General features: G+C 43.9%; 2 protein-coding genes across 12 annotated transcripts in view; one reads left to right on the top strand and one right to left on the bottom strand.

The window, feature by feature from the left end:
- LOC140191795 (RNA-binding motif, single-stranded-interacting protein 2-like) overlaps positions 1-15,421 on the top strand; it is a 269,357-nt gene extending 253,936 nt beyond the window's left edge. For all 11 annotated transcript variants that reach the window (XM_072249564.1, XM_072249565.1, XM_072249566.1 and 8 more), the window contains one exon: positions 906-15,421. In XM_072249564.1, the coding sequence (XP_072105665.1) occupies positions 906-911 (6 nt within the window). In that variant the 3' untranslated portion in view covers positions 912-15,421. The remainder of the gene's footprint in view (positions 1-905) is intronic.
- The window catches only part of smarcd1 (SWI/SNF related BAF chromatin remodeling complex subunit D1), a 108,680-nt gene that overhangs the window by 6,374 nt on the left and 75,544 nt on the right, over positions 1-26,762 (bottom strand). The window lies entirely within an intron of this gene.

The raw sequence follows: 26,762 nt of genomic DNA on the forward strand, positions 1-26,762 counted from the left end.
GCCCGAAGACCATCAAAATCGGGCACAGTGCAGAGAGAGGGGGCATTCTTGATCACCGGGACTGAGTTTGTCATGATCCAGATAACGGTTTGGAAAAGTGACCCCTTCGCTGATGCAGTTAAGGGAGCTACTGAGCTTGTACTGAAACCTCAATACACTGACAAGAAATCTCTGTGGGGGGAAAGGAATTGTCAACGTTTAAGGTCCTGATGCAGGTATTCGACCTGAAACGTCGACGATTCCCTTCCGCCTATGGATGCCGCTCGACCAGCTGAGTTCCTCCAGCAGATTGGAAGTTGTAGAGTTGAACTGGATCAAGGTGGCACACTCTGTGAGCGTGTATACCAATAGGTCGTCGTGAAAATTCCACTGGTTCACTAATATCCTTTGCCAGAAGAAGCTGACCCAACGTAAGGGAACTTAAATGGGAAGGGGTGATGAAGGAAAGAGGTGCAATCAGTGGGCTAGGAAGTCCATCAGCATTCAGGGAGGAGGGATACGAAGCCAATACTCTTCCCTCTCTCTCAGAAACAAACCAGCCATTAGTGTGCTCAGATGTGTTCAAAATCTCTCCCTTTTTAGGGTGGCACAGCTGGTAGAGCCACTGCCTCACAGCCCCAGAGACCCAGGTTCAATCCTGACCTCGGGTGCTGTCTGTGTGGCGTTTACATGTTCTCTCTGTGGTTGCATGTGTGATCCAAGGATGTATGGGGTTGGTAGGTTAACTGGGGTTGTAAGTTGCCCCTAGTGTGTAGGTGAGGGGTCGAATCTGGGGAGAGTTGATGGGGATGTGGAGAGGGTAACAAAACAGAATTAATGGGATGCATCCAAACTGGGTGAGGCAAAGGTTTCTTTCCATGTTGCCTGACTATGACGCCTATGACCTACGACCTCTTTCTTTACAGATGTGAGACTGAGAACGTGAAAGAATCAGCTCTCCTGAATCGCTGTGAACCAAACTCCTCTGGAGAGAGAAAACACAAAGAGAAATTTTTTTGCACAAGATTTGGAAACAAAAAAAACACACACAAAAGTTTTTCCTTTTATTTGTAAGACATTCAAGAAAGAAAAAAAATACACAGCTATTTTGATAAAACTTTCTACTTCAGTTAAGCAGACATACCAAACCGGTGGCAGAATGTGGAAAAGAGGTTTATTTTGATACAGGAAAGAGAGCTTATTTTTTTGGAAGTGCATCTATTGCAAATCATTATTTAAGCATTCTGAAACTGCTCAGAGTGAGAGAGGAGAATATTACACATCAAATGTCTTTTTAACCGTGATTAGTTTTTTTTGGTTTTGTAAAATATCCAGGTTCTGGCCTTCACTTGGTGAAAGCTTTGGCCATGTACAGTTGCAATGATTTGATTTATCTGTTGCTGCATTGCAATGCTGTAGTGTTTAGTGCCATTTCAGGTTTCTCCTTTTTAATGACCTCTGTGGGAACACGCTAACCAAAATTCAAAAAGAAAACACAACTTCAAATTACCGCTTCTCTTCATCGTGCTCCTTTACAAATTACTGCTTCCTCCCCTCACAGATTGAGTAACAATTGTCACCGCGATTACACTTTTAATTAGTGGCCTCTGTTCTTTTAAAAAACAGTAGCTTCGAGGACTGAGTTAAGCATCTTCAGCCTTGAAAGTGGATTGAGGTCCCAAACCATAAAGATTTGCAAGACAGAAGGCCATTCAGCTCAAAACATTCAGACTGTTCAATTGATGCCACACGCCTGCTTTTCTGCTACCACTACCCCTACCAGCGAACCTTGCACTTCCTTCCTTTTCCAATACATTCTCTTGGGTAGTTATGATTGAGATTCAGTGTCTCTTGTTGTATTTCATTGCATTTTGATGACAGTTCTTACATGGCCTCCACCATACCACAATCCCCTCATTGGTAAAATTGGTACAAGAGGGTAAAGGCCCAGTAACTGCCCTACTGTTGCCACCAATGTCTCTGGGATTTCACAGGGTGAGGTTTATGCACTTGATGCCCAGCAATTTCAGAGGGAATCATAGCGCTCCAATCAACGAGAGCCTTTAGGATTTAACTGGATTCTATAAAAGGGGGCTAAGTCACCAGAGAATGAATAGATTAAAAGGGATTTTCCTTGACAGCTTGTTACAAAAGTCCCCTTTAGGTCTGAGTTGAGTATGCATGATATAAAAGAAGCAGAAAGCTTCCGTAAAGAGTGAACCAGAGGCAGGAAAGGATCATGCTCACTTAGGCAGCCAAATGGAATTCCAGTGTCAGAGGCCCTCATGTTGGCCTGGTGCATTGTGGGGGAAATAAGCCCACAACTATGGCCCATGCTGGTAAGTTTATCGTGGATTATCCTCTGCTGTTTTGAAGAACACAACAATAAACAAGTTGTTATGTTTACTTCTCTGCAATTCTCAATATTAATCAAGCTCCATCATTTAGAGTCTAAATTTGTTGTTGAGAGTGGCAGGGAGAACTGTGTGAGTTTTCTCAGGGCTCGTTTTAAGCAACTCACCACCTTTGGCTTTGCAGGTTCTGATCACTAACCAATAGGTAAATATAAGCAGAGCCTTTTACTAACTCGAGCACTACTGCTGTTTAGAAGAATACAATTAGTTTAAGGGATTTGGATGGGATTACAGTGATGGCTGCAGAGACTCACAGTATAAGTAAGCAACCATACGGTGAAAAGAGAACCTTTTGTGTTTGTGAATGGATCAGTCAGGTAGCTTCGGTCTGTGTCTGAGTATAGTTGACATTGACTACCTGTGCTAGATTACTAGAGAATGTCCAGTGTTGTACGTGACCAGATTTGGACAGTACCCTCTGGGAACAACAGGTTGGGAAGTGTGTGGAGGCCTGCGAGGGGCGCAGCCACAGGATGGAGCCCTTTCACTTTCTCAGCCTGCGGTTGTGAGCTACACTGCAAATCAGCTCACACACATTTCTTTGTCAATTAAAAGATGACATTCCCAGCAGGGATACACGTAGAACATAGAACAAGACAGCACAGGCAGAGGACCTTTGAGCCACCATGATGTGCCAAGCTAATTAAACTAGTAATTCAATGTTCAGCTAATTCAGCTGCCTACACCATGTCTGCAAGATCAGGCCATTTGGCCCATTGAGTCTAATGTTCATTTATTGTTATCAAAGTATACAACTTGAAATTCTTCTTCTCCAGACAGCCATGAAACCAAGAAAGGAAAGAATGGCATCACGCTCATCAACCCCACCCCTCCAATCCCTCCTTCCCACAGAAAAAAAAAACAGAAGTTTGCTCCACCATTTCATTATGGCTGATTTATTTCCCTCTGAACCCCATTCTCCTGCCTTTTCTCCATAATCTTTCATGTCCTGACCTATCAAGAACCTATCAACCTCTCCTTTAAATATACCCAATAACCTGGCTTCCACTGCTGCCTGTGGCAGCGAATTCCATAGATTCACCATCCTCTGGCTAAAGAAATTCCTCCTAATCTCCATTGTAAATGGACATCCCTCTTTCCTGAGGATATGCCTCCTGGTCCAAGACCACCACCCCCCCCACCCACTATAAGAAACATTCTCTCCACATCCACTCTATTTAGGCCTTTCAGCATTCCATAGATTTCAATGAGATGCTCTCTCAAACACTTGTCATTTTATGAGCCTTTCATTCCCAGAATCATTTTTGTGAACCTCCTTTGATCCCTCTCCAATGTCAGCATATTCTTTCTTAGATAGGGGGCCCAAAACATTACTCTAAATGAAGCCTCACCAGTGCCTTATAAAGCCTCAGCATTACATCCTTGTTTTTATGTTCTAGTCCTCTCAAAATGAATGTTAATATTGCACTTGCCTTTCTCACCACTTGCAAGTTAGTTAAGTTAAAGTCTTGTCCCGAGCCTTGTAGACTTATCAGGCCGGTGCTTATGCCGGTTTCTGTGGTGTGAAGCAACAGAGTACGAGACTCCCCCTCCTGGATAGGACGCCAGTCTATCGCGAGGTTAACCCCCAGCATTTTGCCGGTACCCATTTTCAGCTGGGTGGACTGGAGCATTGTGTGGTTAAGTGCCTTGCTCAAGGACACAACATGCTGCCTCGGCTAGGGCTCGAACTCACGACCTTCAGGTCACTAGTCCAACACCTTAACCACTTGGCCACGCGCCACACCTGCATGTTAACCATTAGGAAATCCTGCACAAGGACTCCCAATTCTCTTTGCATCTCGAATTTTTTTCTCCCCATTTTAAAACAGTCTACATTTTTATTCCTTATACCAAAGTGCATGACCACACACTTCCCAACACTATGTTCCATCACCCATTTCTTTGCCCATTACTATCTAAGTCCTTCTGCAGCCTCCCTGCTTCCTCAACGCTACCTGCCCCTCCACCTATCTTCATATTGTCTGCAAACTTGGCCACAAAGCCATCAGTTCCATCATTCAAGTCATTAACATTTAACAGTCTCAACACAGACCCCTGTGGAATACCACTAGTCATTGGCAGCCAATCAGAAAAGCTCTTTTTATTCCCTGTCTTTGCCTCCTGCCAATCAGCTAATGCTCCATCCATGCTAGTATCTTTCCTGTAATATCACGGCCTCCTATCTTGTCAAGCAGCCTCATGTGTAGCACCTTGTCAAAGGCTTTCTGAAAATACCAGTGCACAACATCCACGGAATTTCCTTTGTCTACCCTGCCTGTTATTTCATCAAAGAATTCCAACAGATTTGTCTGGCAAGATTCTTGACTTTGACCTATTTTATCACGTGCCTCCAAGCACGCTGAAATCTCATCCTTTATAATGAAATCTAACATTTTCCCAACCACTGAAGTCAGGCTAACTAGCCTGTAATTTCCTTTCTGCTGCCTCTCTCCCTTCTTAAAGTCTGGAGTGACATTTGCAATTTTTGAGTCCTCTGGAACCATGCCAGAATCTAGTGATTCTTGAAAGATCATTACTTATGCCACCACAATCTCTTCAGCTACATCTTTCAGAACCCTGGGGTGTAGTCCATCTGGTCCAGGTGACTTATCTACCTTCAGACCTTTCAGCTTCCCAAGCACTTTCTCCCTAGTAATAGCAACTGCACTTATTTCTGTCCCTATCACTCTCAAACATCAGGCATACAGTTAAGAGTCTTCCATAATGAAGATAGATGCAGAATAGTTATTCAATTCATCTCCCATTTCCTTGTCTCCCATTACTAGCTCTCCAGCATCATTTTCCAGTGGTCAGCTATCTAATCTCACCTCTCTTTTACTCTTTATATAAATCTTTTGGTATCCTCTTTGATATTATTGGTTATCTTACCTTCATATTTAATCTTTTATCTCCTTACAGCTTTTTTAGTTGTTTTCTGCTGGTTTTTAAAAGCGACCCCATTCCTCTAACTTCCCACTAAGTTTTGCTCTATTATATGCCCTCTCTTTTGCTTTTATAAGCTGGCCGGTGGTGTAGTGGCATCAGCATCGGACTTCAAGGCGAGTGGTCCCGGGTTTGAATCCGGCCAGCTCCTTGCACATTTTCCATCTGTGCTGAGTTGAGCATTGAGCTAGCAAATCAGCCTCGTAAAAAAACAAACAAAATGGTAAAGAATCTGCAAAGTGCCACCCGATGCACTGCAGAGAGGAATAACAACAGCTTTTGCTTTTACATTGGCTTTGACTTCCCTTGTCAGCCACAGTTGTGTCATACTACCTTTAGAATACTACTTCTTTGGTATGTATCTATCCTGCGCCTTCCAAGTTGCTCCCAGAAACTCCTGTCATTGCTACTCTGCCATCATCCCTGCTGGTGTCCCCGACCAATCAACTGTGTCCAGCTCCTCTCTCATGCCTCTGTAATTCCCTCTACTTAATGTACTACGGATACATTTGACTTTAGATTCTCCTCAAACTGCAGGGTGAATTCTATCATATTATGATCACTGTCTCCTAAGGGTTCCTTTACCTTAATCTCTCTAATCAAATCCAGTTCATTGCACAACGCCCAATCCAGAATACTTGATCCCCTAGTGGACTCAACCACAAGCTGTTCTAAAAAGCCATTTCATAGACATTCTACAAATTCTCTCTATTGCAATCCAAAATCAGCACCAAGCAAATATTCCCAATATACCTGCATATTGAAATTCCCCCATCACTATCGTAACATCGCCATTTTGATATGCATTTTCAGTCTCCCATTGTAATGGTCCACATCCCCCCATTCTCTGCACAATCAAGTGCCCATCTAAGAGCTGTTTATATGCCTCCATCATATTTGCTTCCATCACCACCCCTGGCAGCGCATTCCAGGCACCTACAACTCCATCACTCCTCATGTTATATGCAAGTCCTCTAGTATCCAATATCTCCTGATAGCACATGCCCTACAATGCAGGCAGGACCCTGGTCAACCTCTTCTGCACCCTCTCTAAAGCCTTAACATCCTTCCTGTAGTGAGGTGACCAGAACTGTACGTAATACTCCAGATACAGTGTAACTATATTTTTATAAAGCTGCAGCACAAATTCCGAATTATTGAACAAAAAGGCAAGTGTCTTCTTTACCACCCTATCCACCTGTGGGCTTGGATCCCAAGATCCTTCTGTACATCACCACTGTTAGGGTCCTGCAGTTAACTGCGTGACTTTGATTTAATTTTTTTTTTAAGGAAACAGAAAACTTGTTTAAAGTGTTTAAATTTCCCTTTAAAACTTGTATCGAGACACCATCCATATATGGAGACCGCCTCGGTTGCAGTTGACTTATATTTAACACAGACTTTATCATCAGGACTGGAGCACAAGATCCAGGCCAAAGATTTGTCAGCGCAGATGCGAGGCCTTCTGACCCGTTAATTTGGCTGCTGCCTCTCTTGAGTCACTAAACCAAGGTTAAAGTGTTCAAGACCATGCTGCTTTATTCAGAGAGCAAGGAGCTCCCTCAGCCGCCAACTGCAGGGAAGGTTCTGTGGGCCTCACTCTGTGCAGACTTTGCAGACAGTGTTCGTTGGTGGAGTGTACCCAAGTCCTGCAAGTTTTGCGTCCAGTCTCTGTGGTAAAACATTGACAAATTGACCCAACCTCACCAATAACCCTTTCATCTATTTACCAAGGCCACTGACCAAGTGCTGGAGGATAGAAGGGTGGTATCCTTCTGACCAAGTAGGTGGTCAGTATAGACATGATGGACTGAAGGGTCTGTTTCAGTGCTGTAATAATTAATGACTTGACTTGTCCAACAAATACACAGTGTCCCAATTTGATGCTGCTAATTAATTTACATGCTGCCTTTGAAATGAAGAGTTGTCCGAGTTTCAAACCCTCTGTTCCCACGGTCACACAAATGACAGTCACACCCAAAATTCTTCTGAAAGTGTCCCAGTTTTAACCAGAACACATTCAATATGCATGAATCATCAGAACTTCCTGACCACTCAGGCTCATTTTAACCTGCCTTCCCTCCACAAGAGCTGATCTCAAAACACATTCACAGTGGGGACATGAGAGGCTGCAGATGGTGGAGCCTGTTGCAATAGAAAACCTGCTGGAGGAACTCAGTGAGTCAAGCAGCATGTGTGGGAGGAAGGGGATAAATCCTGTTGCAGGGTTTTGACAGTTCCTCTCCCTCCACAGATGCTGCTCAACTGGCAGAGTTCCTCCAGTAGATTGTGAATTCACAATAGGATTGCTTTGTATTATTGAGACACTACCACTTCCCCACCAGGACCAGACATGAAGCAAAGACATTCAATGTTAGTTCACCAAATCTTGCTGGTGTGAAAGCAAAATATTGCTCAAAAGCTTCAGGTTGGTGTGGTCAGAGGGAGAAGCACCACACATTTTACATTCACTCTCTCCAAAGATGCTGGTCGACCTGCTGAGTTTTATTCCCAATTCTCAGCACCCAAAAAAGAAGCAACATAACTCTCTTCTGCATCACCTCTCTGCACCTCTCCAGTCTTGAGAGGGAAATCAATACTCAGATATGTGTAAAAAAAATTCTTCTTTTAAGCAATTGTAGAGGTTGTATGCATGAGCATATATCACAAAGGACAAAGATAAGGAAGCAGCTAATTTAAAGTTGTGTTCTTGATTTTGTTTTCTCTCTGCTACCTGGCCTCTTTAATGCTTTTTTTCTTTTTGCCCTCCATTTAATAGGTAGCTTTAAGATGCAGATATATTTACATATACGTGTGTACAGTATGTGTGCGTGAGTGTGTGTGTGTGCGCGCGTGTGTGCGTGTGCATGCGTGTTTTTTTTTTGAAAAGACTAATGCGAGCCATTGAACATTCTTCTAAAGCTTTGCTGGGAGTTTAGAAATGGTGTTGGCAGGGACTAGGGAAGTTAGAGAGATTGCTTCGTTATATTGCTGACTTAAAAAAAATCAATTTAACTCTTAGTAGAAATGAAACACAAAGAAACTGCTTTAAATGAAATGTTTCAATTGAACACTTTTATAGATTTTTAGAGAGGGATGCCATGTCTTTCCTTTTTAAATGTGTTGATGAGGATAGTTTTGTTGATGCTAACAGTCATGCATTATTCTGTTTTGTGCTGAAATAGTTTTTATTTGAATTGTTTTTATTTTTTGTTAGGGAGAGTGGATGTGCTTGTATTGAAGCTCTCACTTCCATTTTCTAAAGTGAATGTTGTTCTTTAGTGTTGAGTCAGGCATCAATTTTGGATGAAAAATATATTGTGCTTGCTAGGTCCCCCACAGCGAGATGAGAAGGCCCTCTCAGTACACTGGCCCCACCCTTTGGTTCCCATTAAAGGCAGCCAGGTTGGGGAGGAAGGGTGTTCAGGGCAGTAGGAGAATAGATGGGTTGGGGATGGCCTCTGTGAGCTGAGACTAGTTCAGCCTAACTGGCCCATTTGGACTGTAGACGTACTGAGGAGGCACATAACATTCTCTCTGAGCCGAACATTGAATGAGACCTATCGGCTCCAGACCAGATGCAACTTCCTTCTGGAATGGTGCACAGACTGACATCGAGGGAAGGAGATGGGGCAGTGACTATTCACCATCCCTCCATGTAAGTGCTATTCAAACCAATAGTTATCTCGTACCACTGCAGACCCCCTTCTCGCCTGACATCACCATCTCACCCCCTCCCGGTCTGTCAAACATGCCCCTTCTTTTATCACCCTGACACCAGCTCCTGGTCACAGGGACATGACCTTGTCCCCCCAGTGGACGGGGGGTGGGGGGGGCTTATGTAGTCGCCATACAAGGTGGCCACCAACAGGTGTGCATCATCACAATCAGCTGCCACTCAGCGCCGAGCATGCAGAGACTTCCTGTTGAGCTGGGAGTCAGGCAGTCGTGGTAGCCATCAGGGCCTCTTTCCCAGAACAGTACACTGCAACCACCCCCTCACCCTACCTCTCCCCCAAGCCTGGTCGTACAGTTACTGCAAACAACTCTACGCAAAATTGGTGCCTAATTGCCAGTCGGATGCAAGGCAATTGGCTGGTTACTCTTAGAGTGTTCTATTTACCAAAGATTCACCCATCCATTTCCATCTACCAGTCACTGAGGAAGCTTTATCTCCACACTCCATTATACAGTTTTTACCTGCATGTTACTGGACTGCTTTACTGTGTGTTTCCTTTGGATCCAGGAGCACTATCGTGTACAGTATCCGCTGCTACGGTCACAACCATGAAGGAAATGTACTGTCTTTGGTTGTGCAACCACATACTCAGACACACAAACCGCAAGAACTCACATGAACACACACACACACCACAAAAATGTAAAGTGCACATACCACAAAAAACTTATGTAATACACACATGTCACACACACAAGAATTTACATAGAACACACACACACCACAAAAACTCACATGAATACACACTCATATGCATCACAAAACCTGATGTAATACACATAAATTATAGTCACACACAAAATTCTACATGAATACACAGCACAAAACTTACATAATGTTTACACATCACATGCACACATACTAACATACATTTCACACACACCTCAAACACATACACAGTCGTACAATTGACTGCACAAACTTGCCTGAATACACAAAGATTCACCTTCAGACAAATGTACACATCCTCACACCAAGGTGTGTTTTGAAACTATGAAATTGCTGATTGAGTTCTGGGTTTGTGGTTTTGAATATTCAGATTGGCCACTTAACCACAGCCCAAGGCACAAGCTCAACTAACTCAGCAGCCCAGTTTGCTGGGTTGTTTGTTGCTGTTGGTGCAATTTTGGGGTAGGCTGGGGGCAGAGCTACAAGAGTGAGCACTTGTTGCTGGAGGTTTTTCCCCTCCCCTGATCCTGGATGTGAAAGATCCAGTCACCCCTAATGTCATGTCCAGCTTTCACTTCACTAATATCAGATGTGACTTGGCCTCCACAGCTGCCTGTGGCAATGAATTCCACAGATTCACCATTCTCTAGCTAAAGAAATTCCTCTTCATCTCCGTTCTAAATGGACGTCCATCTTTTCTGAGGCTGTGCTCTCTGGTTCTAGACCCACCCACAAGAGGAAACATCCTCTCCATGCCCACTTGATCCAGACATTGCAATATTCGATAGGTTTCAGTGGGATTCCCCCTCATTTTTCTGAACTCCAATGTATATAGGCCCAGAGTTTCCTCCTAGGTTAACCCTTACATTCCCAGAATCATTCTCGTGAATCTCCTCTGGACCTTCTCCAATGCCAGCACCTCTTTTCTTAGATAAGGGTCTCAAACTGCTCACAATACTCCAAATGCATTCTGACCAATGCCTTATAAAGCCTCAGCATTACGTCCTTGCACTTATATTCTAGTCCTCTCAAAATGAATGCTAACATTGCATTTGCCTATCATACTACTAGCTCAACCTGTAAGTTAACCTTCAGGGGGATCCATGACAGTTTGCAACTCTGAATTTTGAAATTTCTCCCCATTTAGAAAACAATCTATGCCTTTCTCCCTTCTACCAGAATGCATGACCATACACTTTCCTACACTAGATTTCATCTGTCACCTCTTTGCCCATTCTTTCAATCTGTCTAAATTGTTCTGCAGACTACCTGCCCCTCCACCTATCTTCGAATTGTCCACAAACCTGGCCAAAAAGCCATCAATTCTATCATCCAAATCATTGACATATAACATGAAAAGAAGTGGTTCCAACACAGACCGCTGCAGAACACCACTAGTCACCAGACCAATAGCTAATCCAAAAAGACCCCCTTAATTCCCACTCTTTGCCTCCTGCCAGTCAGCTAATCTTCTATCCATGCTAGTATCATTCCTGTAATACCATGAGCTCTTATCTTGTTAAGCAGCATCATGTGCAGCACCTTGTCATGGGTCTTCTGAAAATCCAAATAAACAATAACCACTGACTCTCCTTTGTCTATCCTGCCTGTTATTTCCTCAAAGAATTCTAATGGGTTTGTCAGATGAGATTTCCCTTTAAGCCTTCAGCCTATTTTATCATGTGCCTCCAAACACCCCAAAACCTCACCCTTAACAATGGACTCCAAAATCTTCCCAACCACTGAGGTCAGGCTAACTGGCCTATAATTTCCTTTCTTTTGCCTCTCTCCCTCCTTGAAGAGTGGTGTGACATTTACAATTTTCCAGTCCTCAGGAACCATTCCAGAATCTAGTGATTCTTAAAGATCTAATGCCTTCACAATCTCTTCAGCTGCCTCTTTCTGAATCCTGGGGTGTAGTCCATCTGATCCAGGTAACTTATCTACCTTCAGACCTTTCAGCTTCCCAAGCACCACCTCATTTGTAATAACAACTACACTCACTTCTGCCCCTGACACTTGAATTTCTGGCATACTGCTATTGTCTTCCATAGTGAACTACATTAACTTCATATTTCAGCTTTTCCCCCTTATGGCATTTTTAGTTGCCTTCTGTTGGTTTTTAAAAGCTTCCCAGTCCTCCAACTTCCCATTAATTTTCACTATATTATATGCCCTCTCTTTTGGTCTTATGCTGTCTTTGACTTTCCTTGTCAGCCATGGTTGCCTCATCCTCCCTTTAGAATACTTCTTCATCTTTGGAATGTATCTGCCCTGCACCTTCTGAATTGCTCCCAGAATCTTGCTGTGCACCTGCTGTGAGTTACTATGAGGCACGAGGCAAAAGTGAGTTTCAGCTTCTGGAATCAAAGATTGGGTGGTTAATATTTTAGAACATAGAACACTACAGCACAGTACAGCCCTTTGGCACATGGTACTGTGCCAACCTTTTAACCTCCAAGATAATTTTAACCCTTTCCTCCGACACAGCCCATATCCTTCCATTTTGCTTTCATCTATTTGCCTATCTGAGTCTCTTAAATCTACCACCTCTCCTGGCAGTGTGTTCCCTGCACTTACTACTCTCTGTGTAAAAATACCTACCTCTGACATCCCACCTATACTTTTCTCCAATCACCTTAAAATTATTACCTGGAAAAAAGCTGGCCATCTTTATATAACCAAGCTTCTAGAGTTGCCTCCAACTCAAAAGAGTTAACTCAGCATCCTTCATTTGTTAAGTTGTAGCTCTTAAAAGCTGGCCCAACCACTATTCCCTGGCCAATACCTTCCCTTGCTGGCTGCTTCAGTGTGTATTTGACCTACAATGTTTTCCAATCTCGCCAGCACAGTCCACGATCAACTTCACTGAGCGTAACCTTCTGCCATTTATAAAATAGGACTACACACAGGCCTGAATCACCTGGGACTTTCTGTCCCCAGGAAAGCGGGGAGTTTCTTCTTGTGCCGGATTCTTCCCCCAAGTTTAAACGTGAGAAGAATTTCATAGTTTCAGAAAACACGATCTGCTGCTGCTAAGCCACTGGGAGACCTGAGTTTGTCTTCATCTGACGACCATCATGTAAACGTTACTGCTTCTTGTTTTTTTTGGTTCTGCTCTGTTACTCCCTGGTCACAAAATTGAGTGCTTTAAACAGGTGACAGATTTGAACTTTAGTAAAACCGACAATGGAATTGTTTGTGACGGTTTTATTCTGTATCTAAATACTGTCAACATACTAGAAAATAGTGAGGTGCCGCCATATCAGGATACAAAGGCTTGGGGGAGGTGGGAAGGGAACAAGATTGGGGCAACTGGCACCTTTTTTGGTATTGGCAATGGACTGATATGGATGCAGCTAAGCAGGATCAGGCTCTGGAGGACAACATTGAACGCTATCGAGAAAAGGAATAACAACCAAGAGCTTGGGGAGCAAGCCCTGAGTCTAAATCTCCTTGGTCATATACCGTTACCACCAGAGAGAGCCAGGAGGTGGTTTTCCTGGCATCTCTTCACAGTGCCCTCAGTCTGAGGGGTGTGTGAATGAAAATGTCGCTATGGACGAATGCATGAGGGACTGGAAGAGTGAATGGAAAATGTGAGTGGAGAAAAAAGGTGAGTGAGAAAGATCAGAGAGAAAAAAAGTGAGGCAAGAAAGGGAGAGTGAGTGGAGAGAAAAAGGAAGTGCGTGTGAGGGAAGAAATTCTGGGAGATGATTGTGCAGAATAAGGAAACGGTATGGGACTGAGGGAGTGTCGTAAGTGAGTAAGGGCAATGTGCAATAAGTGAGTAGAGGGAGTGTGAACGGGCGGTATGTGTGTGTGTTGTGAGTGCGAGTGAGGAGTTGCATGTGAGTATGGGGCGTGTGAATGCGAGTGAGCTGTCAGTGTGTGGGTAGTGAGTAGGAGTTGGGCATTAGGAGCAAGGCACCATGAGACTGGGGTTTACACCTCTAGAGCTGTGTGATATTAATGTCATAACTCACCTTGTTACTGCACCTGGCAAGGAACAGAAGGGGGGAAAAAACCCGCAGGCCTCTGACATCTGACCAGAGCAGAAATGCCTGGGAGAAACAGATGTATTTTGGCCTTTCAGCAGTCAGTCTGTTCATCTCTTCTTTGCCACGCATACTCTAAGGGTGCAGAAGCATTCAGAACTTTAAAGATAGTGATCTGTGAAAAGTCAAAACTGAACTGCGGATACTGTATAGGAAAATGTGAAAATAACGCTTGACCATGCATCTGAACACAACACTTCTTAAAAGAAATATTAATGATCAGCAGAATGTAAACATTTAATGCAGACTGCAGGGAATATCTAGTTCTGAAGAACACATGCAGGGTAGCTTTGTTCAGGTATGAATTGAGGACTGCAATGGTGGCCCTGTGCTCTCTGCTGGTAATCCCAGATCCTACATCCTGGGAAAATGGCTGCCGCAGGAGCTCAGGAGAACTGAGGGAACTTGGAGGATTCACTGAGGCAGCAGAGGGAATTCCATGAGAAACTCAGGAATACAAAAGTTCCTTGTAAATGGTAGGCACACTGGAATAATGCAATGTCTTGACTTTATTTCAATAGCGAGAGAGAGAATAGAAATTCTATGAACCAGTTTTTCACTGATATCATGAATGTTAACACTTGGATGCTTGCAAGCACCTAATTTAAAGTGTTGGTGAGTTACATAAACCCCACAGCTGTTGACAAAATGGAATCAACTGAGGGAATATCTGGCAACAGTGGGTCCAGACCAGAAATTGGAGCCATCAATGCAAACTTATTGTGCAAATCACCCATTAAAATGATTTCACTAGTGATCATTTCTGAGTGTAATTGTGACCATTGGGACCCAATCCATCATTCATCTGACACCAAGGGTCATGTGGATGAGTTCATACACACAAACACATATACACAGATACAAATGAGTGCTGTGTCCACACATGCCCACAGAGGAGATCCCATGCCCTTACATACAGGAAAAATGTGTCCACATGCATTCCCAAAACTGCTTACTTGGCAGCACGTGAGGTGCCAATGAACCTAATGTCTTCTCCCATTACCTGTCACTAATCGAAGAACCCCCAGAGGCTCCTCTAAACCTAACTACCCAATGACCATTATCTTCCATTGCTCTCTACCAAACAAAAGAAACCCTGACAGGGATGGATAACCAAGCAACGCAATAGATTACCTTCAGTTCAAATACATTTTTGAGATGATGAATTTGCAATGGGATTTTTTAAATGTATCTTTTTCTAAATGTGAAATTGTTTTTAAGATGCCCTATCAAACAGTACTGGGAACTAGTAACATCTGTACACAGGAAGTGATTTTTTTTTTAACAAGAATATGAGTTTTTCGATTTTGCCAGTGAACTAGGCAGACTAAACTCAGACTGACCAACTGGAGTCCCAAGGATTTTATTTAAACAATGATATGCAGATGCTCTGGGCTCTTCTGGAACTTTATATATTTAACATCATATACCTTTTCGTTATTATATGTCATTTTAAACATCCCTTCGGAAAGAAAAGGATGATTTGACAAATACTTTGAAGGCATGGATGCAACTCAAGACGTCCTGAACCTCTTGTCGTTAATACAAGCGCATTTTATCTGATCCACTGAGTGGTTCTGCCACTTTCTGCTTCAAATAAAACTATTCAGACCAGATATATCCTATTGATTCTGGTGGTTCTTTTCATAGTAATTAAAAGCTTCAATCTTTCTGAAGACCGGATAGCTGGCAAGAGTGACATTTAAAAAGCACATCTATACCTCAGGAAACATTTTGAAGTCCACACAATTTTTAGTACTCAAAGCAGAATTTCATAAAAATATCTATATTTATATCAAATTCCAGGAGATATAAATCCACTTTCACCTTTTACAGATTGCTCTTTTACAAATAGGGCAGTGTGATCTCTTCATCTTGATTGGTAGTGTAAAAATTAAATAACTGTCAGGAAAGAATAGGCAAAGTATAGGCAAATGCTAATCACCAAAAAAGCGCTAAAGGCAGCCTGAAAAACATTGATAAAATATAAAACTCCACATTAAGGAGTTGGATCTGGAACTGGATGAACTCCGGATCATTCGGGAGGCTGAGGGAGTGATAGATAGGACATAGAGGTAGTTACACCCAAAGTGCAGGACGACACGGAACTCGGTGACAGGAAAGGGAAAGGGGTTAAAGAGCCAGTGCAGAGTACCCCTGTGGCCATCCCCCTCACTTTGGATAATATTGGGGGGGGGGGGGAAGAATGACCTAGCTGAGGGAAGTCACTGAGGGACTCTGGCACTGAGTCTGTCTCTGCAGGTCAGAAGGCGGGGGGGGGCGGGGGAGAAGAGACAACCTGTGATGATAGGGAATTTGTTAGGGGAACAGAGAGGAAAATCTGTGGGTGTGAACAAAATTCCCAGATGGTATGTTGCCTACTGGGTGCCAGAGTCCAGCATAGCTGGGGCTGTCCTCAGCATTCTTAAGTGGGAGGGTGAGCAGTCAAACATGTGATCTATGTAGGTACCAATGACATGGGTAGGACAAGTGATGAGGTTCTGCAAAGTGAGTTCAGGGAGTTCAATAATAAGTTTAAAGGGCAGGACATCCAAGGCTGTGATCTCAGGATTGCTACCCATGCCACGTGCTGGTGAAGCCAGGAATAGGAAGATCTTACAGCTTTACATGTGGCTAAGGAGTTGGTGTAGGAGGGAGGGCTTAAGATATTTTGATCATTGGGCTCTCTTCCAGGGAAGGTGGGACCTGGAGGAGGCGGTTTGCATTTGAACTGGAAGGGGACTAATATCCTAGCGGGAAGGTTTGCTAGTGCTACATAAGGTGGTGGGGTGGGGGAGGTTTAAACTAGAGTTGCAGGGGGTAGGGAACCAGAATGCCGGAACAGATAGAGGAGAGGAAACGCGGTGAGCTCAGGGCATGGATCAGCACCTGGAATTATGAAATTGTAGCCATTAGTGAGACTTGTTGCAGGACTGGCAGCTCAGTATTCCGGGATTCTGTTGATTTTGACGCGGCAAAGCGGGAGAGTTGGCGTTGCTAGTCATGGGAAATGTCACGGCAGTTCTCAGTCAGGACAGATGGGAGAACTTGTCTAGTGAGGCTTTATGAGTGGAACTGAGGAATAAGAAAGGTATGGCCACGTTAGTGAGCCCACATTATAGACCGCTCAACAGTTTCTGGGATTTAAAGGAACAAATTTGTAAGAGATCAAAGACTTGCAAAAAACATAAGCTTGTTATAGTAGGTGATTTTTAACTTTCCATATATTGACTGGGACTCCCATACTGTCAAAGGAATAGGTGGGATAAAGTGCTCAGGAAAGTTCCCTTAGTCAGTACATGGAAGTCCGAACGCGAAGAGTGTGGGATACTTGATCTCCTACTGGGGAATGAGACAGGGCAGGTGAGAGACGGTTGTGTAGGGAAACCCTTTACATCTGGTGATCACAATGCTATTAGTTTCAAAGTAAATCAGGAAAAAGATCCTGTTTGGTCCGCAGGTTAAAATTCTAAATTGGAGAAAGGCTACTTTTGATGGTATCAGAAAGGGTCTGGCAAGTGTGGATTGGGACAGCTTCTTTTCTGGTAAGGGTGTACTTGGTAAGTGGGAGGCCTTCAAAAGTGAAATTTTGAGTGTACAAAGCTTGTATGTGCCTGTCAGAATAAAAGGTAAAGATAACAAGTGTAGGGAAACTTGGTTTTCAAAAGATATTGAGGCCCTGGTTAAGAAAAAAAAGGAGGTACATAGCAGGTATAGGCAGGTAGGAACAACTGAACTGCTTATTGAGTATAAAAAATGCGAGAGAACGAAAAGCATCATGAACAAAGCGGATGAGCTTCGAGTGTGGATCTGTACTTGGAGCTATGATGTTGTGGCCATTACAGAGAACTGGATGGCTCAGGGCAGGAATAGTTACTTAGAGTGCCAGGCTTTAGATGTTTCAGAAAGGACAAGGGAGGGAGGCAAAGGAGGTGGGGGCGTGGCACTGCTGATCAGAGATAGTGTCACGGCTGCAGAAGAGGAGGAAGTCATGGAGGGATTGTCTACTGAGTTTCTGTGGGTGGAAGTTAGGAACAGAAAGGGTTTTTTTATAAACCACCCAATAGTAACAGGGACATCAAAGAGCAAACACTAAGGGGCAGAAGACGCTGGTGGGAGTTGTGTACAGGCCACCTAACAGTAGTAGTGAGGTTGGGGATGGTATTAAACAGGAAATTAGAAATGTGTGCAATAAAGGAACAGCAGTTATAATGGGTGACTTCAATCTACATGTAGATTGGGTGAACCAAATTGGTAAAGGTGCTGAGGAAGAGGATTTCTTGGAATGTATGCGGGATGGTTTTTTGAACCAACATGTCGAGGAACCAACTAGAGAGCAGGCTATTCTGGACTGGGTTTTGAGCAATGAGGAAGGGTTAATTAGCAATCTTGTCGTGAGAGGCCCTTTGGGTAAGAGTGACCATAATATTGTGGAATTCTTCATTAAGATGGAGAGTGACATAGTTAATTCAGAAACAAAGGTTCTGAACTTAAAGAGGGGTAAATTTGAAGGTATGAGACGTGAATTAGCTAAGATAGACTGGCAAATGACACTTAAAGGATTGACGGTGGATATGCAATGGCAAGCATTTAAAGGCTGCATGGATGAACTACAACAATTGTTCATCCCAGTTTGGCAAAAGAATAAATCAAGGAAGGTACTGCACCCGTGGCTGACAAGAGAAATTAGGGATAGTATCAATTCCAAAGAAGAAGCATACAAATTAGCCAGAGAAAGTGGCTCACCTGAGGACTGGGAGAAATTCAGAGTTCAGCAGAGGAGGACAAAGGGCTTAATTAGGAAGGGGAAAAAAGATTATGAGAGAAAACTGGCAGGGAACATAAAAACTGACTGTAAAAGCTTTTATAGGTATGTAAAAAGGAAAAGACTGCTAAAGACAAATGTAGGTCCCTTACAGACAGAAACAGGTGAATTGATTATGGGGAGCAAGGACATGGCAGACCAATTGAATAATTACTTTGGTTCTGTCTTCACTAAGGAGGACATAAATAATCTTCCAGAAATAGTAGGGGACAGAGGGTCCAGTGAGATGGAGGAACTGAGCAAAATATTTGTTAGTAGGGAAGTGGTGTTAGGTAAATTGAAGGGATTGAAGGCAGATAAATCCCCAGGGCCAGATGGTCTGCATCCTAGAGTGCTTAAGGAAGTAGCCTAAGAAATAGTGGATGCATTAGTGATAATTTTTCAAAACTCGTTAGATTCTGGACTAGTTCCTGAGGATTGGAGGGTGGCTAATGTAACCCCACTTTTTAAAAAAGGAGGGAGAGAGAAACCGGGGAATTATAGACCGGTTAGCCTAACGTCGGTGGTGGGGAAACTGCTGGAGTCAGTTATCAAGGATGTGATAACAGCACATTTGGAAAGCGGTGAAATGATCGGACAAATTCAGCATGGATTTGTGAAAGGAAAATCATGTCTGACGAATCTCATTGAATTTTTTGAGGATGTAACTAGTAGAGTGGACAGGGGAGAACCAGTGGATGTGGCATATTTGGATTTTCAGAAGGCTTTTGACAAGGTCCCACACAGGAGATTAGTGTGCAAACTTAAAGCACATGGTATTGGGGGTAAGGTTTTGATGTGGATGGAGAATTGGTTAGCAGACAGGAAGCAAAGAGTGGGAATAAATGGGACCTTTTCAGAATGGCAGGCGGTGACTAGTGGGGTACCGCAAAGCTCAGTGCTGGGACCCCAGTTGTTTACAATATATATTAATGACTTGGATGAGGGAATTAAATGCAGCATCTCCAAGTTTGCGGATGACACGAAGCTGGGCAGCAGTGTTAGCTGTGAGGAGGATGCTAAGAGGATGCAGGGTGACTTGGATAGGTTAGGTGAGTGGGCAAATTCATGGCAGATGCAATTTAATGTGGATAAATGTGAAGTTATCCACTTTGGTAGCAAAAATAGGAAAACAGATTATTATCTGAATGGTGGCCGATTAGGAAAAGGGGAGGTGCAACGAGACCTGGGTGTCATTATACACCAGTCATTGAAAGTGAGCATGCAGGTACAGCAGGCGGTGAAAAAGGCGAATGGTATGCTGGCATTTATAGCGAGAGGATTTGAGTACAGGAGCAGGGAGGTACTACTGCAGTTGTACAAGGCCTTGGTGAGACCACACCTGGAGTATTGTGTGCAGTTTTGGTCCCCTAATCTGAGGAAAGACATCCTTGCCATAGAGGGAGTACAAAGAAGGTTCACCAGATTGATTCCTGGGATGGCAGAACTTTCATATGAAGAAAGACTGGATGAACTGGGCTTGTACTCGTTGGAATTTAGAAGATTGAGGGGGGATCTGATTGAAACATATAAAATCCTAAAGGGATTGGACAGGCTAGATGCAGGAAGATTGTTCCCAATGTTGGGGAAGTCCAGAACGAGGGGCCACAGTTTGAGGATAGAGGGGAAGCCTTTTAGGACCGAGATTAGGAAAAACTTCTTCACACAGAGAGTGGTGAATCTGTGGAATTCTCTGCCACAGGAAGCAGTTGAGGCCAGTACATTGGCTATATTTAAGAGGGAGTTAGATATGGCCCTTGTGGCTACGGGGATCAGGGGGTATGGAGGGAAGGCTGGGGCAGGGTTCTGAGTTGGATGATCAGCTATGATCATAGTAAATGGCGGTGCAGGCTCGAAGGGCCGAATGGCCTACTCCTGCACCTATTTTCTATGTTTCTATGTTTCTATGTTTCAAATAGAGAGACAAATTCTGGAAAGGTGTAATGATAATGGGGTCGGCGTGGTGGGAGATTTCAATTTCCCAAATATTGATTGGCATCTTCCTAGAGCAAGGGGTTTAGATGGGGTGGAGTTTGTTAAGTGTGTTCAGGAAGGTTTCATGACACAATACGTAGACAAGCCTACAAGAGGAGAGGCTGTGCTTGATCTAGTATTGGGAAATGAACTTTTTGAGGATGTGACTAAACACGTTGATGAAGGTAGAGTAGTAGATGTAGTGTACATGGATTTCAGCAAGGCATTTGATAAGGTACCCCATGCAAGGCTTATTGAGAAAGTAAGGAGGCATAGGATCCAGTGGGATCTTGCTTTGTGGATCCAGAATTGGCTTGCCCACAGAAGGCAAAGAGTGGTTGTAGATGGGTCATATTCCGCATGGAGGTCAGTGACCAGTGGTGTGCCTCAGGGGTCTGTTCTGGGACCCTTTTTCTTTGTGAGTTTTATAAATGACCTGGATGAGGAAGTGGAGGGATGGGTTAGTAAATTTGCTGATGACACGAAGGTTGGAGGTGTGTGGATAGTATGGAGGGCTGTCACAGCAGGACATCAATAGGATGCAAAACCAGGCCGAGAAGTGGCAGATGGAGTTCAACCCAGATAAGTAAAAGGTGGTTCATTTTGGTAGGTAAAATATGATGGTTAAGACTCTTGGCAGTGTGGAGGATCAGAGGGATCTTGGGGTCCAAGTCCATAGGACACTCAAAGCTGCTGCGCAGGTTGACTGTGTTGTTAAGAAGGCATACAGTGCATTGGCCTTCATCAATCGTGGGATTGAGTTTAAAAGCCGAGAGGTAATGCTACAGCTATATAGGACCCTGGTCAGACCACACTTGCAGTACTGTGCTCAGTTCTGGTCACATCACTACAGGAAGGATGTGGAAACCATAGAAAGGGTGCAGAGGAGATTTACAAGGATGTTGCCTGGATTGGGGAGCATGCCTTATGAGAATAGGTTGTGTGAACTTGGCCTTTTCTCCTTGGAGCGACGGAGGATGAGAGGTGACCTGATAAAGGTGTTTAAGATGATGAGAGGCATTGATCGTGTGGATAGTCAGAGGCTTTTTGCCAGGGCTGAAATGGCTAGCACGAGAGGGCACAGTTTTAAGGTGCTTGGAAGTAGGTACAGAGGAGATGTCAGGGTAAGTTTTTTTACACAGAGGGTGGTGAATGCGTGGAATGGGCTGCCGGCGATGGTGGTGGAGGTGGATACGATAGGGTCTTTTAAGAGACTCCTGAATAGATACATGGAGCTTAAAAAAATAGAGGACTATGGGTAACCCTATGTAATTTCTAAAGTAAGTACATGTTCGGCTCAGCATCGTGGGCCAAAGGGCCTGTATTGTGCTGTAGGTTTTCTATGTTTCTAAGCACTAAGAAGGAAATCAGAAGGGCTAAAAGAAGGCATAAGTTTGCCGTAACAGACAAAGTGAAGGAGTAAATCCTAAGAAATTCTACGGATATGTTAAGAGCAAAACAAAAGGATAGCAAGGGACAAAATTGGTCCTCTGGAAGATCAGAGTGGTAATCTATGTGTGAAGCCAAAAGAGATGGGGGAGATCTTAAATGGATTTTTTGCATCTGTATTTACTCAGGAGATGAACACAGAGTCTATGGAAGTGAGGCAAAGCAGCAGTGAGGTCATGGACCCTGTACAGATTACAGAGGAGGAGGTGTTTGCTGTCTTGAGGTAAATTAGAGTGGATAAATCCCCAGGACCTGACAAGGTATACCCTTGGACCCTGTGGGAAGCAAGTGCAGAAATTGCAGAGATAATTAGATTATTCTTAGCAACAGGTGAGGTACTGGCAGATTGGAGGCTAACTAACATTGTTCTGCTGTTTAAGAAAGGTTGTAAAAATCAATCAGAAAATTATAGGCCGGTGAAGCTGACATCAATAGTGGAAAAGTTATGGAAAGTTTTCTAGGGGCCAGATAAATGAGTAGTTGGATAGACAGGGACTGATTAAGGATGGTCAGCATGACTTCGTGCGTGGTAGGTCGTGTCTAACCAATCTTAGAGTTTTTCAAGGAAGTTCCCAGGAAAGTTGATGTTGTCTACATGGACTTTAGCAAACCCTTTGACAAAGTCCTACATGGGAGATTGGCCAGGAAGATCCAGTTGCTTGGCATTCAAGATGAGGTAATAAATTAGATTGGACATTGGCTTTGTGAGAGAAGCCAGAGAGCGGTAGTAGAGGGTTGCCTCCCTGACTGGAGGCCTGTGACTAGTGGAGTGCCACAGGGATCAGTGCTGGGTCTGTTGTTTGTCATCTATGTCAATGATCTGGATGATAATGGGTTAACTGGATCAACAGCTTTGAGGATGAAACCAAGATTGGTGTAGTGGACAGTGAGGAAGACTATCAGAGTTTGCAGTGGGACTTGGACCTGGACCTGTTGGAAAAATGGGCTGAAAAATGGCAGATGGAATTTAATGCAATTCGGTAGGACCAACCAGGGTAGATCTTACACAGTGAACGGTAAGGTACTGAGGAGTGTGGTAAAACAAAGGGATCTGGGAATACAGGTCCATAATTCATTGAAAGTGGTGTCACAGGTAGATAGGGTTGTAAAGAAAGCTTTTGGCTCATTGGCCTTCATAAATCAAAGTATTGAGAACAGGAGATGGGCTGTTATGTTGAAGTTGAATAGACATTGATGAGACCTAATTTGGATTATTATGTGAAGTTTTGGTTATCTACCTACGGGAAAGATGTAAATAAGATTGAGAGAGAACAGAGAAAATTTACAAGGATATTGCCGGGACTGGAGGACCTGAGTTATAAGGAAAAGTTGAAAAGGTTAGGACTTTATTTCTTGGAACGTAGAAGGTTGAGAGAGGATTATGAGGGGTATAGATAGGGTAAATGAAAGCAGGCTTTTTCCACTGATACAGGGTGGGATTACTACTAGAGCTCATGAGCTAAGGGTGAAAGGTGAAAAGCTTAAGGGGAACATGAGGGGAAACTTCTTCACTCAGGGGGTCATAAAAGCATGGAATGAACTGCCAGCATAAGTGATTTCACTGTTTAAGAGAAGGTTAGATAGGTACATGCATGGTGGGGATATGGTCCCAGTCGATGGGAGTAGGCAGTTTAAATGGTTTGGCATGGACAAGATGGGCTGAAGGGCCTGGTTTTGCGCTGTACTTTTCCATGATTCTATAGTTCTATGACTTTAATATTCTTCACAAATCATTGCAATAAAATAGACTGACTTATCAGGGGTTCCCTTCCTGAACACTTCACTCTTAATTAAATGTCTGTGCTTTCCATGTTATGGTCCTGTGACAAAGTAACAGCTGACTCGGGGATGAGATAAGTGCATGCTGAGCCTGTTCCTCGGGGCTAGATAGGTGCAGCTTTGATTGTTTCAACAGCGGGACAGCACATACCCAACTGCTTCAATTCTAGTGGTCTATTTTTCGGGTATCTTGAGTAGCCATTGAGAAAAAACAGGATTTGGTCGCCTTGCAGGTTTATCAAGGGTTTGGCAATGATGAAAAATCCCTTGGCAACCACCAACTAAAAGTAACTGTAAAATGAAGCAGACCAATTATAAGCTCCCTCCACACACTCCAACCTCAGGCTGCCGTCATACAGCACAGAAACAGGCACTTCGGCCCACTGAGTATGTGCTGACCATCAGCCACCCATTTACACCAATCCCATTTCATTGCCCCCACGTTCCCATAAACTCCACCCCAGATTCTACCCATCATCTATACACTAAGAACAATTTACTGCAGCCAATCAACTTATCAACCCACGTCTTCGGGACGTGGGAAGAAACCAGAGCATCTCTGGGGAAACCCACGAAGTCACAGGGAGAATATGCAGTTGGGGCTTTATTCCTGGAGTGTAGGAAAATTAGGGGTGATCTCAACCCTCTTTCCAGAATGTGTAAAGCCTTCAGTGCAAAAGTAGCACTCAGTGAGATTTAATTTAGCATTCTACACAACAGCCTCCTCTTGATGAATGCAAAATTCATGTAAGGGAAACCTCGTTGAAATGTACAAAATTTATGAGGATCGAAAGGGTAGATGCAGAGTTTTCCCTGGTTCGGATTCTAAAACAGGAGTCACAGTCTCAAAATAAGGGGTTGGTCATTCGCGATAAAGATGAAGGGAAGCTTCTTCAATCAGAGGATGGCATATTGAAGGGGTACAGAGTCAGTACCGCTACCCTGCTCCAGTGACCCAGGTGAAGTTTGCATGTTCTTCCCATGAGCACGTTAACCCCAGGTACTCCAGTTTCGTCCCACATCCCAAAGATGTGCAAGGAACTAAATGTCAAGTGTAAATTACCCATTAGTGTAGGTAAATGATAAAGGAATGAAAGGGGAGTTGATGAAGATGTGCATAAAGAAATAAGCTGCAGGAGTACAGTCAAAGTCGATCTTATTGTCATATGCACAAGTATAAGTTATTTATTTATTGAGATACAGAGCAGAATAGGCCCTTCCAGCCCTTCGAGCCACATCGCCCAGCAATCCAGCAATTGGGACAAATTACAATGACTAATTAACCTACCAACTGGTAGGTCTTTGGACCATGGGAGGAAACCCACACGGCCATGGGGAGAATGTACAAACTCCTTACAGGCAATGGCAGGAACTGAACTTGGGCTGCTGGTACTGTACAGCATTGTGCTAACCACTACGCTACCGCGCCACCCCGTATGCACAGGTGCATTCGTTCACTTGCTCATATGGCAACAGCAATCAGAAGGGGGAATGGGACTGATGAGATTGCTGGCATGGATCAGATGGGCTGAATGGCCCCCTGTATCATAAGTATATTCTGCATAGAGGTCAATAATTCTTTTAGCTATGAAGAGATTAGAAAGTGACACCGAGGTAATGGCACAACAGGCGTGGCATACACCTCTTTCTTATTTTAAAACGGAGTCTTGGCAGTGTTAATGTATTCTCTGCAAGAAATCAGTGACACTGTTCCTTGCACTCCTATAAATTGCTTCCTTTTAAGGGGAAAAAGACATGGATTTGTCGATGGTAGCAATTGCTGCAAAGCCACAGCTTTTCAGGGTCAGCAGTGGTTCGGCCTCTGAGATACAATGCTCAAATTCTGCTCTGTGACTTAATCCAGAGTCTAGATTCTAGACTGATAAGAAAAGATCTCATAGCACCATATTAAAGAGACTGGAGAGAGGTTAGGAAGGTGATAGCAGAATACTGTCTCCCACTGGGGGAGGAGGGAGATGGGTCTGGGTGTTGATCAGGGGACATAGATTTAAGACCCTTGGCAAAAGGATGGAGGTGGGGACAGACAAGAAGAATTTTGGTGAGTTGTTTGATGGGGAAGGGCAGTGGGGGCAGACACACCACTTACCTGGCAGCCATATTCTTCGGAATCAGAGTCTGATGGACTCGCACAGCAGTAACTTCTGTCACTTGTAGCCCCCCTGAAGTTGGCAGCAGTGGGTGTCCTGGAGTGACTTGGTGATGGAAGGGGCTGAGACAAATGAAAGGGTGAAGGATGCTGCTATCATGGTTGAATGGGATGGGGAGGAAGCAAGGCCAGAGAGACAGGAGGGGTCTGAGGGGATGGGGCAGGAGGGAAGAATTACCTCCCAGTAACTTTTCCCCAGTTCAACATTTTAGTTTCCATCTGCTCAGCAGTCTGTGGAAGGATGCAAGTATGTGCCAGGATTAATGCAAGTGGCTGCTCAATGGTCAGCACAGACTCAATGGGCTAAAAGGCCTGCTTTCACCTATGTGTCTCAAATTTCATTGCACACTCAGACACAAATTAACAAGTCAGCTATCTGCACACTTGCTCACTCTTCTTAGAGAAGCCCCCACACAAACCCCAGTCCTGATGGCAATTCCTCCAGAGATATTAACATGAACGGTTGGAGTCCACTCAGTCCTCTAGGCTTATCCCACCTTTCAGACAGATGGTTGGTCCACTTACTCCAAGCCCCTAGATATCCAAACCCAACAATGAATGGATGAGGACCAATGGATTTGGTGTCGATGACCCAGGAACCCAGTCACCATCTTCCTCCTCTTTTATTGCCTCCTCACTCCGCACCTAACCCTCTCTTCTATTCTGACCCACCTCCCAGCTCAGGCCCACGCCCACCCCCTCACACCGACCTCATTCCCTGTATTGAATCCTGCAACACTCTCAGAAACCAATTCCTCCCTCCTGCCCCATCCCCTCAGACCCC

This window comes from Mobula birostris, chromosome X, assembly GCF_030028105.1.
Source record: "Mobula birostris isolate sMobBir1 chromosome X, sMobBir1.hap1, whole genome shotgun sequence".
Lineage (NCBI taxonomy): Eukaryota > Metazoa > Chordata > Chondrichthyes > Myliobatiformes > Myliobatidae > Mobula > Mobula birostris.